Source organism: Falco punctatus (genome assembly GCF_963210335.1).
Source record: "Falco punctatus genome assembly, chromosome: 2".
NCBI lineage: Eukaryota > Metazoa > Chordata > Aves > Falconiformes > Falconidae > Falco > Falco punctatus.
This window is the reverse complement of record NC_137581.1, coordinates 59,479,079-59,494,217: the sequence shown is the minus strand read 5'-3', so window position 1 is coordinate 59,494,217 and position 15,139 is coordinate 59,479,079. Positions and strand designations below refer to the sequence as shown.

The window sequence follows — 15,139 nt, the reverse complement described above, 5'->3', positions numbered from 1 at the left end:
GGCGGGGGAGGAGAGGAGCAGCTCAGGGACAGCGACGCGGGGGGGCGGTCCCCTCCGCCGTGCGCCCCCGGCCGGCGGTTGCGCCGCTCCGCGGCCTGAGCGAGGCCGGGAAGGGCTCTCACCTGCTCGCCGAGGTGAGGCTCCGGGTGCTGGCCGGGGCTTCGGGAGGGGCGAGACAGACACCAGCGGGGGAGCGAGGGGGCGGTGCGCGGCGGGAGGGCAACGGTGGGGCGCACGCGTGGGCTCACCTGCGGGGCCGCCCGCGGCGGGAAGCGCCCGGCGCGCCTGGGAAAGCGGAGCCGCGTTGGCTAATGGGCGCCGGGCTGCCGGCAGCCCTGACAGAAATTACCTGTCGCCGACCGTCACCAGCAGCCCTGCAGGTGCTGAGCGAAGCTGCCCGGCTGCGGGACAGCCCCGACCGTTGCTCCCATCGCGGCAGGCTCGAGGTCATCCCGCGCCCTCTCCGCGCCCCGTCGAACGCGGGCGCTCCCGCCGGCCGCACCGCACCGGCCCGGCCCGCCGCCTCCTGCCCTCGGGCTGCCCGGTGCTCCGAGGGCGGCAGGGTGCCCTGGCGCCTGGCCCTGCGGCCCCTAGCCCCATGAAGTCATAGGCTCGGCTCGGCTCAGGGCAAGTCTTGGCTCGACTGCCCTGTCGTGCTTCTGAACACGGCAGCAGCTTTCTGTTCAGGGTGGGGAAGGTATTTGCACCAGGTTTTTCTTGTTTCCCCTGATCATAGTAAAAATACATGTAACAAAAATGTTTCTGGAAAACTGTGTACAGGAAGGAAAGATTCAGGTAACAGTGTCTGGAACTGCTGATGGTATTTCCTGTCTCATCTTCACTGCATTCAGTGTATTTTCAACATGAAGAAACACAGTGACGCTGAAGAATGAGTGGAGCGCTTCTGGTACTGCCACAATTATTTAGAATTTATTTATTTTTAAATGAAACTCAGGTTTGTAATATTAAATAATTACTTTTATTACAGTAGTTACCAAACATATCAAAAAATAGCAGAGAAATTTCAAAAAGTTATATGGTATCTTGCTGCCAGAGGATTCAATGCTAGTGATTTTGGTGCTGTGGTGCCCTCAGCCTATGGAGCCCTTGCTCCCAGCAGTAGTTCCTGTGAGGGGTGCTGCAGATAATGGAAAGAAGAATAAAACCTCTCCTCAAATGTTGGGCACTTGATAGTTTTCAGTGGTTAGGCAGAGGAAAGTTGCAAAAGCCCTCTAGTGATTGTAGGCACAGCCAGGTTTGCCATCACCTGGACACTAGTAAGACCAAGATCTAGATCAGATTTAGAATCCAATGTGGCTTCATTCTGAAGCAGCCTGCCTCTTGTAATGGAGTGCATCCCTTGTGCCTTTGCCAGCTGGAAGCCTGTTGAGCCTTAGTCGGCCAACAGCCTTTGAAGTAATTAAACAATTCTGCCGCCAAAGCATTTTTCTCTGAGCCAAATCATAGGCATTAGGATAGCAGCAACATCGGCTTTGCCAGCCAGGACTAAAATTAGGTTGCATGTTTTATTTTACAACTTGTTTGGGTGCTGACAAATAGTGCCAGATCTCTACATGGATTCCCCGAGCTGTACTTACGTGGGGGAGAAAAGCTGGAGGAGAGAATGGCAGAAGTGTGTCACCTTTACTTCATTACTGCTGTGCTTTTTTTAATGTGCCAATGCCACCCTGCTAGGAGGTGAAAGGATGTTCTGTGAATTCTATAGCTATGAAATTTCTTTTTAAATAAAAACATGTTTAAAGCTCTCTTCACTAAAGGAGACTAGCTTGTCTCGTACAGCAAAGCGTAAGCTGGGACGAGTGTGATTTCAGCTTGTAAAATACATCAAGAGAGTAAAGATGGTAAAGGGAAAGGAGCTAAAGCATCATGGATATAAAACAGGGCCTGCACAAATTTTTAGACTGGAAATTGCAAGTTGTCTGACTGCTGAATTTCCTGAAAAAAGCACATCAATAGGAACCACAGGGAGCAAAAAGTATGTCTTTAAAAGTTGGAGCTTGATAATTTTTTTGGCAGTGAGGTGGCTGATTGGAAAAGACAATGTTTGTTGACACAAGTGGGACTTTCCCAGCTTACAGTTTTCTCAAAGCAAGTGATTTTTGTGTGTGGTTTTCTGTAGACATACTTGCAAAATGCAAAATCTCTTTGAAATTCATGACTCCTTGATGATGAAGTTAAATTTTCTGTATTGTTTGCTTTAACAAGAGAAAAGCATTAAAGAGCAAAATAAAGTATCTTTTGGGATTTAAGTTCTCCAGTGAAGAAGCCTTAATTTTGGGGAGTTTCTACAGCTAAATGACAAAAGCATTTGGGCGTGTGTGTACAACCTACCTGAAAGTAGGCTGTAGCAAGGTGGGTGTCGGTCTCTTCTCCCAAGTAACAAGGGATAGTACCAGAGAAAATAGCCTCAAGTTGTACCAGGGGGAGGTTTAGATTGGTTGTCAGGAAAAGCGTCTTCACCGAAAGGGTTGTGGAGCATTGGGACAGGCTGCCCAGGGAGGTGGTGGAGTCACCATCCCTGGAGGTGTTTAAAAGACATGAAGATGTGGCACTTAGGGACATGGTTTAGTGGTGAGCTTGGCAGTGCAGGGTTAACGGTTGGATGCGATGACCTTAAAGGTCTTTTCCAACCTAAACGACTCTGTGATTCTACGTGTAGTTAAGGGCAGTGTCGGTGTTTCACAGTACCTTTCTGCAGCCTGCGGGTGGGTCATCTGACCGACAACAGGCGGCTGGGTCCCCCGGGGCACGAGCTGGGCCAGTGCCCCCTGGCAGGGGGCTGGTGGGGTGTCCCTGCACCCCTGCCCGGGGCGCTGAGCTGGGCTACCCGGTGTCACGCACCCGGCTCTGCGGCGGAGTTTGAAAACTCATTTTCCCGATCGTAAACTCTGGCTTCTCACCCTAATGTCACGGAAATGGATTGAACGGGGCGGACGGACACGGAGAAGACAGAGACACGGAGACATCCGAATGCATCAGGCAGGGGCAGAGCCGGCTGTCCTCAGTCCCCTTCCTCTGAGGCGTGTCTCCGCGAAGCCGCCGCCCCCCGCCCCAGACCACGTCCCCCGGCAGCACCGCGGGAAGTGCGGCGCCGCCCGCCCCCGCGGAAGCAGGTGGGAGTGGCGGGCGGTGGCCGCGCCCCGCTCCCTCAGGCCGCGGGGATGGGTCCCTGAGGAGCCGGGCCGGCGGCTGGGCGCGGGGACGGGGGCAGGGACAGGGCGGCAGCCCCGCGATCATTCCGCCGACGCTCCATGTCGGTGCCGCGGTGAGGGAAGGAGGAAGGTCCCGGCTGCGCTCTGTCCCGCGCCTCGGCGGTATTTCTCTGTCAGGGAAGCGCTGTAAATGCGGGGCCTGTGGCCGCTCTGCGTGGCCCTGGGAGCCGTTGCGGCGGGCGCCGCCGCGGGCGGGGGCGGCCGGCTGAGCCCCGAGCGCAGCGCGGTATGGGGGCCCGGGCTACGGGCCGAGGCAGCCCTCCCCGCCCGCTATTTTTACGTGCAGGCCGTGGACACCAACGGGCAGAGGTAAGCGCGACGGCGGCGGCTGCTTCTCACGGAGGTTGCGGGCAGGAAAACATCCGAGAAGTCGATTGAAAACACACGTTCTCCGCCCGCCTTCTCCGCCCGCCGAGTGCCTCTCGGGCCGGAGGGTGAGGCGGGCTGGCTCCCTGCGCGCCCTTCCCCGGGCACCGGCACCCCCCGCTGAGGTGAGGTGCTGGCGGGCCGGGGCCGCGCGAGTGGCGGGGTCTCCTGTGAGGGAGCGAGGCGTCCTGGCACCCCATCCCCAAATGGCAGCGGTGCCCCGGCGAGGCAACCTCACCTGCCCGCCTCCCACCGGAGCCGCTTTTACCTTTTCGGCAAAATTCGCTAGGCAGTTTCTTGCAGAAAGGGAAGGCTGAGGGCTTCTTACCTGCCTCTTTCTGCATGTCCCTTAGGAAAAGCTAATTAATCTTCATCGAATAACTGCACAAGTGAATGAGGCAAGAGGATGAAAGTGTTCAACAGCAACATACACGCATTAGTCCAGCTGGCAATTCATGGTTGAGTCTGGTTTGGCAAAACCTTAACAATAACTAATACATTTAATTTATGATATACCTGCTCAGGTGTCCTGCTTGTTTCCACAGTTAGGAACATCGGTGTCTCTCCTAAACGTAGGCACAAGGTCAGTAGAGTCATTTAGGAATTGGTCTGTAGGCCATTAGCTAAACTTCATAGGAATGGAATAAGTAAACTTAGTTTTCAGAGGACACTTGTGGCTTTCTGTTTCTACAGGAGAAAACCACTGACTGTACAAGCTAGACAGGAGCTCAGAGTGCTCCATCCAGGTTGTCCAGATTAGATACACCGTGGCACATGCAGGTCTGGAAGCTGCCAAATCGGCTTATCTTGGAGAGTAAATATTTCCTGAATTTAGTTGAACTGGCAGCTCTCCCGTGTATCTGGACAAGTTTCAAGGCAGGTGACCAGGCTGCTGGGCTGTAATCCATTAGTCCAGTCACTCCCACCACCTCTGTGTTTATCCTAAGCTCTCCCTATGTATTTGGGACCATGTTTGAAGGAGGTGGAAGAAAGTTGGCAGGTGCAGCAATTTGACCGTGCCAACTTTGTTAATATCTCAATGATATGTGTAACTTAATGATTTTTCAAATTATTATATTTGGTTTTAGGGAGATTTCTCTATGATTGGTGTATGGTGAATTTTACCAAAATGTTGTAAGTACACACTGAATTACATGATCCCACTGTAGTATTTTTTTTCCTACCAAGGCATTTGTAATAGCCATTTTCCCCCCGCCCCTGCGTAAGCTACCATAATGCTTAAGAAGGGGGTTTTGTTCTTTACTTCCTCAAATGATACCTGGAAGATAAAGTAATCTGGAAACATTTTGTTTCTGTACGTAAAATAACAAGAGTTATTAAGTTGCCAATGTGGAGCTTGTTCCAGCATTTTTTATTATTATTTTTTTAGAGAATCATAGAATGGTTTGTGTTGAAAGGGACCTTAAAGATCAGCTAGTTCCAACCCCCCTGCCATGGGCAGGGACACCTTCCACCAGACCAAGGTGCTCAAAGCCCCATCCAACCTGGCCTTGAACACTGCCAGGGATGGGGCATCCACAGCTTCTCTGGGCAACCTGTGCCAGTGCCTCACCACCCTCACAGTAAAGAATTCATTCCTTACATCCAACCTAAATCTACTCTCTTTTAGTTTAAAACTGTTGCCCTGTGTCCTATCCTTACGGGACAAGACACCCATGCATGCTCTCTACCTTCCCATCATTTTACAGTTGAGTTGTAGCTAATTGAGAGCTGTGCTGGATTTGTTAAAGTGCTCTGTTCCCATGTAATCAAAGACCACGTTCCAACACTGTTCAACATGTAGGGCACCAAGTGATTTTGGAGGTGCATTCATGAGTATCTGAGTGGAACCTTCTTGATACTTAGTGCTTCTAACAATATGAAATGTTTTAGGTAGCCTAACAAAATTCTCTTAGGAAAAATCACGCCTTGCTTGTGAACATTAGGATGGGCTCGTAAAGACTTAGTGTGGCTCAGTGAAGTCACTGGAAATCTGTCAACTTGAAAAAGGAATGTGTCAGACTAAGAAAGCTGTTGTGTGTTTCCTTTTTTATTAAGCTCCCACTTACTCTCTGGATAGGTTCATTTCATCGCCAGGTGAAAATGCATTCCAGGTGAAGATCACTGCTCCTGATGAACAGTTCACTCGGGTTGGTGTGCAAGTATTAGACAGGAAAGATGGTTCCTTCCTTGTGAGGTACAGAATGTATGCAAGCTACAAAAACCTGAAGATAGAAGTCAAAGCTGGAGATAAACACGTCGCAAAGTCTCCATATATTTTAAAAGGTAAGAAGCAGCACTACACGCAGCTTTCCTGTTGTGTTTTTTTTCTAACGAACTATATCCCAGAATGGCTTCTAGGATTAGCATAGGATTCTGTGGGACCTCAGTACTTCTCTGGACTATCAAATCCCATTGAAATTATGGATTCATAAGTGTCCTGCATGTACTATTCAAAATAATAAAAAGAAACAAATGCTGTGAAACTGTTGTCTAGCAAGTACATGTGGAGGGCTCACACAGACGCTCATATAGTTTAGTATGACTCCATTGGAGTCAAAAAACATTCAAACATGTCCATTTAGAGTTGCTGAATGTTTGGCCCTCAGCACCTGACCCTCTTTTGTGTTCTCAACAGCTCAATAGTGTGACTTACTAAAAATAAAATAATAATTGTGTTCCTGATAGGACCTGTTTACCATGAAAACTGTGACTGCCCTCAGGAGGAGAGCAGTGCATGGCTGGAAGAGATGAACTGCCCTCAAAGCATTCCACAGATTCAAAGAGACCTAGCAAATTTTCCCATTGTTGATCCAGATAAGATTGCAAAAGAAATTCCACAGAGGTTCGGACAAAGACAGAGTTTGTGCCATTACACCATCAAAGATAACAAGGTACCGAATGGGTCCATTTGAAGTCCATGTGGGGATTTAGTGGCAAGTCATACAACTAGGCTGTTTGGGTGTTCCCAGTTGAAAAGCTTCTTGTAGCCTATTCTTTAAGAAACTTCCTTTGCTTGTGTCTCTGTCTTTGAATATTTTATGGTTTGTACGTGAGGTCAGCAATATCTGCCCTACTTTGTAAAGCTCTTGTTGTCCATGTTGCAACTGAAGCAACCTAAGCACAGTGAAGGCAAATTACTTTCCAAGCAATCAGTATGAGTACTGGGCACTGATCCAAGTCTCCTAAATGCTAATTCAGTTTCCTGTTCTCTAAGTGTGGGAGTGTCAGGATCATCTAATTTGATGTGCATCCATAAATTATGTTGTGCATAATTCTGAGGTAAAGAAATCCACTTTTAGCTCAACTGAGGATCAGCTACAATTCGTTTTAAAAAAAACTGTACTGGCTTCAGTAGTTTCATATGGAAATGGGAACAACGGAACACAACAGAAACAGGCAACCAGTTGTTTCTGCTTCCACAAGACAAACCTAAAATGACTGCAAAAGCAAGCAAAGCTTGTCCTTTTTTCTTCTTTTTTTTTCCCCCCATGTGTCTGTGATGATTTAGGGAGTAGAGATTTCTAAAGCTTCCCAGCTGATTCATAAATCTATACAGCCATACAATCTGTCTGAATAGTTACTAAGTGATTAAAAGAGCTCTAAATTGTGCCAGCCGTTCTCTGAAACAAAAACACCAGACCAGTAAAACCTTTGTTTATTTTCAGGTTTATATAAAGACATATGGGGAACATGTTGGCTTCAGAATTTTCATGGATGCCATACTGCTTTCTTTGACAAGAAAAGTGAGTACATCTGTACAGTCATTTATTCTATATGTCCTGATTTATAGAAGCCTGGGCTTAACAAATACACTTCAGCATATTCATTGCTATTTATGTTAAAATGCTCTTGTTCTTTGGTTAATAATGGAAAGGTCAGATGGATTTTCCTTGTTTGAAGTTGTCATGTTCTAGAATGCTATCTGATTAGAGTATCACATCTGTTAATTGAATAGTAGGCTTTTATAGGAGAGTTTGATAGATTTGAACAGAGTGTGAGTTGTGGGTTTTTTTGCTATAGACTAAATAAATCTTCCTGTAGCATCTAATATAAAATTCTGTCTCTGCTAGTATATTTTACAGGATGACTGAAAAAAAAATTTGGAATGTATATCGTTCTCCATTAAATTCCATATGTTGAAAACAGGAGAGGAGGGGCTGAGAAAGACTAGCAAAAGCCCGACAAGTAGCATGTGGGGAAACTTCCTTGATGTACAAGCAAAAAGCACCAGAGACTCTTTCCTAGGGAAACTTTGGGAAAAACCTGATGTTATGTACATAGTGACAGAATGTAGCAGGGCTGAAGTTTCAGCACACACAAATATGTGATTATTACATAAAGAGAGTAGTGAGAGAAATATGAAGATACCTGAGTTAGGATCTGTTTCTGACTGTAAAAAAGACAAAGACTTTTTTCTTTTAAAAAGGAGAGAAAGAAGAGAGAGGAGCTACTAAAGTATGGAGTTTTTAACATTAAAAAAGTTCCTTAAAAATCTCATAAAAATTAAACACATTATAAATAACTGAAAGATAAGGTAATTGCTATGAAACAACATGGACTTGTCATAAAAAATAAGACATAACAATATAATTTCTTTCTATAACAAGATAATAGGTTTTCTGTATGGATGTCAGGTATCATAATTTTAGTTGGGCATTTGAGTCTGTCCCACAAGTTTCTCATAGACAAGATGGGAAAACTTTGCCTAGAAGAAACTACTGTAATGTGCTTGGAAAGCCTTACTTAAATAATAGTTGCCAGTGTTTCCAGAGAGGCAAAAGGTGTCACAATGTTTTCTTCAGAGATTTGTCCTAGGTTCTGTGCCCATTTAATAACTTGATTATATTTTGACTGAATGATGGACTAGAGAATATGCTCACTGAATTTCCAGGTAACAAAAATGAAAGAACCTGCAAGCACTTCTTGGTACAGCATCATAATTAAAAATTTTTATAACAAGCAAGATAAATTGTATGGAAGAACAGATAAAATAAAATTACAAGGGCAGGATACTACACAAAGACTAGATAAGTCATATAGATATGACACCTGCTTAAAATAGGGAGTGAGTGGTTATTTTCTGCAGGAAAGTGTGAAGGTAACTATCACAAATTTAACATGAGACAACGGTGGCATGCTGTTGCAAAAAGCTAAACATACACATTAACAGAACAAATACATTAAAGAAATGTAAAGTAACCTTTCCACAGTACTCGGGATTAGAAATCAGTTATGCTACTGTGGCTGCCTTTGGGTGTCATGCTTCAAGAAAGATGGTTCAATTACTGATGTTGCACGGGAAATAAGAATTACTAGACATACAGACGAAGAGTCCATTAAGTAGAGATTGTTTCATCTAACAGTGTCTTAAGGGGAGACGTGAGTGTAGCCTTTAATTATGTAAAAGGTTGCTCTGTGACAGATGGAAGCAAGCTGTTCCTGGTTTCAGTTGTGTTGGACAAGAAATAATGGAATTAAATTGCATCAAAGGTATTTAGGCTAAATGTTGGAAAAGATTTGCGAACTCCGAAGACAGAAACTGCCTGCAGATCTAGAAAACACAATTTGTCTCATCCACATTAAATACTTCAGGATTTTCAATTAAGACAGTGTCACTGAAAGACAGTAGATTATTGAATTGGAGAAGGAGATTTAACCTGTTGAATGATTCTGCCATTGAGGATGCAGATAAAACATAATTTTAGCTTGTCTATGTCCATTATAACCATTAGATGGCACTGTACTAATAAATAATAAAGTTTAGTGCTGAAGATCAGCATGTGTAGCCAAACCCCTTCTGAAATGAAGGTACACAATAAAACCTTTTTTGTCAGTCTTTATACTGAAGACATAAAGTATTGCTTTGGGTGTCTGTCTCTAGATTTTCTGGATGCCTCTGCCAAAGGTTTTCCTGTGTTGTCAAGTTAGAGAAGAATTATCTTCAACCATTTAGAAGGGTGTTTGATATTTGGCAAAGCATTTATTTCTATCTCTTTCCATAAAGATAAAGTAATTAAAAAACTTAATGAAACCTATTTGGGCCACAGAAGAATCCTGAAATGTTAGCCTGTGATCAGCCATTCTGATCTGAAGAATATAGGGGTTTGAGAGGAGAAATGTTTTGATGCATACATACCATGAGTAGTCAGCATTATGTCTAAACTGTCCATTTTTATGTGTGTGTATATATTTTAATTTGGGAAGTATTAACACTAATAATTGTTCTTTCTTCAGAGAAGATATTTTCTCATATAGATATTAATATAGTTGATGATGACACTTGAACAAAACATCTTGGTTTTGTTCACACAATCATGATCTCTAAGTTATCTCTTAATAGTCAGGATAGAGATCTTAGAGTTATTCCAACAGTTTTCTGAAAATGCCAGTATAACAATCAGATGTTTGTAGCAGTCAAATACCCAATTAAGGCTTATTAAGGAGGGAGGTAAAAACAAAATAAGATTATGTCACAGTAAAAAATATGTGACATGCCTATCTTGTGAAAACAGTGCAATTCTCATTTCACTTTCTCAAAAAGAATTACAGAGCAGGAAGGCTGTTGGGGCATGCAAAGGCAAGCTAAACTGCCTAGGATTCTTTTGCTTTGTAAGAGGCAACTGAGGGGGATGTGGTAGAGATTTATATTTTTAAAAAATTAATGTCATGAAAAGGGTTAACATCAGTTCTGCACTGACATTATAGATGCTTATAGGGTTCTGTCCTATATCCACCCTACTATAGCTGCTGCTTTTCTTTGTACCTTCTCTTACTTTGTTTGTAGGACCGTGTACAGTGCTTAAGATGGGAGTGCATCAGACTTTCACAGAGCAGCAAAACTATGCCCTCTGTCCTGTTGTTGCCACATTTCCTGGCCATCAACAGTATTTTGCTTCCTTTTTGGCTGCAACAGTGATTTCAGATATGATTCCATAGTACCAACTATTTAATATAAGTGAGGATGTTATACATAATAATTAACCCCAGCACCGACTAAATGTGGTCTTCCCATCATGACTGTTCATTTCTGTTACTTCTCTTCTGTTAGATTTATTCATCATGCAGACACAGGGCAAATCAGTTCACTGATGTGACAGAAAACTAACTTACCACCCAACAGCAATTTTCCGTACAGTCAACCAGATGCTTCAACTTACCTTGGAACTACTAGATCTCAGTGCTAGCCTGGTACAAAGGCAGTGGGGCTAATCATATAAAGCATAACAAGAAACCATGCTCTAAATTGGTGTGCTCCAATCCCTTAAAAAAAAAAAAAGAGCATTTATGTGACTTTGTGCAAATCTTTAAAAAAAAAATCTTCTTGTAGGCTTTACTCTGTGATCTCAGTACTTCTAACATGTTTCTTATATATAACTTTAACAATTTATTACAGATATGTTAAGTACATTAGAGACCTGGCTATTTTTTCTCTTATTGTTTTCAAAATGCAAGATGCCACTGAAAGACTATTGCTTTGTATTAAAATGCATTTGTGTCTACTTTGCTTCTGTTTAGGTGAAAATGCCCGATGTAGAATTTTTCGTTAATTTGGGAGACTGGCCTCTGGAGAAAAAGAAATCCCTGCAGAACCTGCACCCCATTTTCTCATGGTGTGGGTCCAGTGAGTCTAAAGACATTGTCATGCCAACATATGACTTAACAGACTCAGTTTTGGAGACTATGGGACGGTAAGAAATTGCTTAAAATTTCCACCAAATTCACAGTGAATGATCTTCAAAAATATACTTGTATTACCAATATATATTAACTGTTTTTATTTATTCATTAAGACATTGGCACCCTGTAGGTAGGCAATAACTGTGTAATCAGTATCTTAAAATTAACCAAGTTATGACGTATATTAAAATACTTCACTGTTTTATTTAAAAAATCAAAATTAAACATGGTCAATCACTGAAAACAGCACTTAGAGGGGATGTTTTGAGGGCAGGCATTGTTTGTTTGCTTTGTTTCCTTGCCATGAACGTGTTGACAGCTGGCCAGGTCTTTTTTTTTCCCCTGATTTTCCTAAAATCTTTTTCTGTACCTTTTGAAGCCCAACGTAGGGCTTGTAACACTACAAACCTGTCTTGAAACACTAAAAAGCCAGCTTCTAAGAGTTCTTTGTAATTCATTTTGAACCTGATAATTTCACTGCATTTAGTTCAGGTTCCTTGTCTTTATTATCAAGGCTTTTCCTAAATCTGCTCCCCCCCAGTTTGTGTTTTAATTTAGCAAAGTTTTTAGGGAAGTGAAGTATGTTGTATTAAGCTATTTACATTGTCCTTCATCTGTCTGGCAACCATATCCACTTTTAGCTACTTCTTTCCATGGCAACTGACAGGTACTCTTTGCACATGTCACATTGTCATGGAACTGATGCTGTCTTGCTACAGGCCGGTGAACTTGACGTTCCTTATCTACTTTAATATTGCTGCAAAAATACAGATACAATACATATATGGGTGAGCTCACGGCTTACCTTCATCCTTGGTATTTGCCTATTGGTACTGTAAACTGCTTTTAAGTAATTGCACTTTAAAAAGTTTCCAGTAGGCTATTAAATAACTTCTTCCTCCTCCAGAGTCAGTCTAGATATGATGTCAGTTCAAGCAAATACTGGCCCATCATGGGAAGAGAAGAATACCACAGCATTCTGGAGAGGACGTGACAGTCGCAAAGAAAGGCTTGAACTTGTAAAACTCAGCAGAAAATATCCAGAGATCATAGATGCTGCTTTCACAAACTTTTTTTTTTTTAAACATGACGAAAGCATCTATGGCCCCATTGTTAAGCACATTTCATTTTTTGATTTTTTTAAGGTAAGCCACTAACCATTTTTCATAAACTAGGTCCTCAGTGTTTCCTGTTTTCAAATAACTTTGTGTATATTATTGGTAGTGAAATGATTTTTAGTTTTTCAGCACACCACCAGTAACAAGCATGAATAGGCATTCCTCCAGAGGGCTTACCTGCTGTGTAGCTCTTACACTGAGGATCATAATGTTTGATTTACATCTGAAGGTTCTGTGGAACCTTGTGTAATCTATGTAACTCCAAATTCCTTTTTATTTCTTTTTCCTGATTCAGCGATCAGGACTACTAACATAACTAACATAGTGGGAAAAATCAGTGGATGAAGTGGCACGTCTACCCTCACACCCGAGGATACGCATCTAAGAATTTCCGGAGAACTTAATTGAGGAAGAGGGCATCTCTGTGTACCCTGCACTGTGATGAATTCCAAACTAAATAATAAAAGCTACTTAAACATTGATGCTTGCCTAGCCAATCCTACATTTCTCAATATTGGCAAGTCAGTAATACCAGTGCCCTCAGAACAATATGACCTAACCAAGCTACTTGGATCTTCTGTTTGTTAATAACTTATGGTCATTTTCTTTCCAGTATAAATATCAAATTAATATTGATGGCACAGTGGCAGCATACAGATTGCCTTATCTACTAGCAGGAAACAGCGTGGTGCTAAAGCAAGACTCCATCTACTATGAGCATTTTTATAATGAGCTGCAGCCGTGGAAACATTATATTCCATTTAAAAGTGACCTGAGTGATCTACTAGAAAAACTACAGTGGGCAAAAGAGCATGATGAAGAGGTAAACACATATTTAGAAGTACCCAGCAATGTTTCTAGACAAAATGGAGAGAGCAAAAAGTGCATTTCTTTAAAACTAGAAAATGTATTAAAGGACTTAAAAATTATTGTCATCAGCTCTACAAATAAGAAAAACCACTTTTTTAAAAATACATAATACTGCCCTCAATTTGAAATTAATTTGAACTTTGGAAAAACTTAGAGTATTTTCATAAGAATGCTTTACTTTTTAAACTAAATAAATGCTTAAATAAAAATAAGTTATTGTAAACTGTCAGCACTTAATTCCGGAATCAATACCGGCATCCTGAAATAATTACTATTTTTTGAAAATTTAAAAAAACTTTTTGTTTTCTTTGACAGGCAAAAAATATTGCAAAATCTGGACAAGAATTTGCAAGAAACAATCTCATGGGAGACCACATTTTTTGTTACTATTTCAAACTTTTCCAGGTTAGTATAGTTTTAATGGCTTCTGCCACAAAAAGAGAAATTCTACAGAAAGAATTCAGAGCAATGGGGCTGCTGGAAGTTGGCCAGTCCAGTATATTTAAAGCCACAAGGCAAGCAGCAGTAATTAAAAACTTCATTTGGTTTACAAATACTGTATGCAGTTATTTCTTATGAAAGCCCTTAAGCCTACGCTGGTGCTTTGAGAGAAGCAATCAGATCCCATAATTCTTGATCTAACCTGCATGAATATGTTGACCACAATGATCAAAGAATTCCACATCAGACGGTGGCACCTCCTGTGAACCACAGCTGAAAATATTTGTGCATTAGCACCAAGATACTGAAACTCCAGTGAGGCACCCGAAGGGGCTCCTGACTGCAGTGGAGTATCTGCTTACCCTGTCTGTGACACAGCGTGGAGTAACAGATTGTGTAGCCCCAGAGTTTTTAGAGAATTACTCGGTTGAGTTGATGCAGTATTTAGAACCAAATGTACAATCTAAGAAGTTTATGAATTAACGAAATCTTCCTTTTTTAAAACTAGGAATATGCCAGCTTGCAAGCGAGTGAGCCAAAAATCAGAGATGGGATGGAGAAAGTGCAGCAGCCTGATGATGACCTTTTTCCATGTACTTGCCACAGAGGAAAGGTACAGTACATAACATCGTTAAATGTTAAGAGCTGGATGTCTCCAGTTCTTACTCAACCAAATGTACTTGCCACAGAGGAAAGGTACAGCACATAACATCGTTAAATGTTAAGAGCTGGAGGTCTCCAGTTCTTACTCAACCAAATTGCAACAGGCATTGCTCAGTAGCCCATGGTATCAGTTACCAGACCAGACCATTAATGCCTATCGAACTTAGAACCATTTCTTAATGTATTTGTAGGACCAGACAGTTAACAATTGGGTTTCAAATTAACTGAAAAATGTTTCTTCTTTCTTGGCTGCAGGCCAAAGATGAACTCTGACAGCAGGAAATAATTTTTTGAATATTTACCTACATTCAGACTGTCTTCTTACGTCAAAGAAGAAAAATTTGGATTAAAATGCCAGTGGATAATGTAAGTGGATATTATGAAGTTTACTGTATCATGATCTACATATACAAGAAAACCAAGCAACCCCTATTTTCTTTTCATCATGCAGTGGTTGCAGAGCCTTGTTCAAAAACATTTTTATAATTTTTTTTTAAATAAAATCCATCTTTGTATCAGTTGTGTGTTACTGTCCTGAGATACCTTGGAAATGCAGATGCTTTTTACTCATGCTTGTTATACTGAGTCTATTCACAAGTGTGTGCTGCAAAAAGCAGCAGATTAAGAATTGCAAATCTACCCCCCTATGTATCTATCCAAAGTAATCTTTTTCAGACCAGAACTGTTTCTTCTGAGAGAATCAGTATTCTCAAAGACAGTGATAAGAGTATATAATATCTCTTTTGGACACTTTAGGAATATTAGATA

At 42.2% G+C, this 15,139-nt stretch overlaps 1 protein-coding gene across 3 annotated transcripts; it reads left to right on the top strand.

Annotated features, from left to right (window-relative positions):
* Positions 1-18: 18 nt before the first annotated feature.
* Positions 19-14,889, top strand: POGLUT2 (protein O-glucosyltransferase 2). 3 transcript variants are annotated; one of them, XM_080375658.1, is made up of 10 exons: positions 19-134; positions 5,680-5,885; positions 6,288-6,493; positions 7,268-7,345; positions 11,118-11,290; positions 12,187-12,424; positions 13,011-13,220; positions 13,583-13,672; positions 14,217-14,359; positions 14,443-14,591. In XM_080375658.1, the coding sequence occupies exons 2-10, from the start codon at positions 5,804-5,806 to the stop codon at positions 14,549-14,551; spliced, it is 1,329 nt and encodes a 442-aa protein (XP_080231784.1). In that variant the 5' UTR covers positions 19-134; positions 5,680-5,803; the 3' UTR covers positions 14,552-14,591. The 3 variants fall into 3 exon arrangements, with proteins under 3 accessions (XP_080231784.1, XP_080231782.1, XP_080231783.1); XM_080375656.1 differs by lacking the exon at positions 19-134 and adding an exon at positions 3,083-3,542 and having other exon boundaries at positions 14,443-14,594; XM_080375657.1 differs by lacking the exons at positions 19-134; positions 14,443-14,591 and adding exons at positions 3,094-3,542; positions 14,627-14,889 and having other exon boundaries at positions 14,217-14,321.
* Positions 14,890-15,139: the final 250 nt, after the last annotated feature.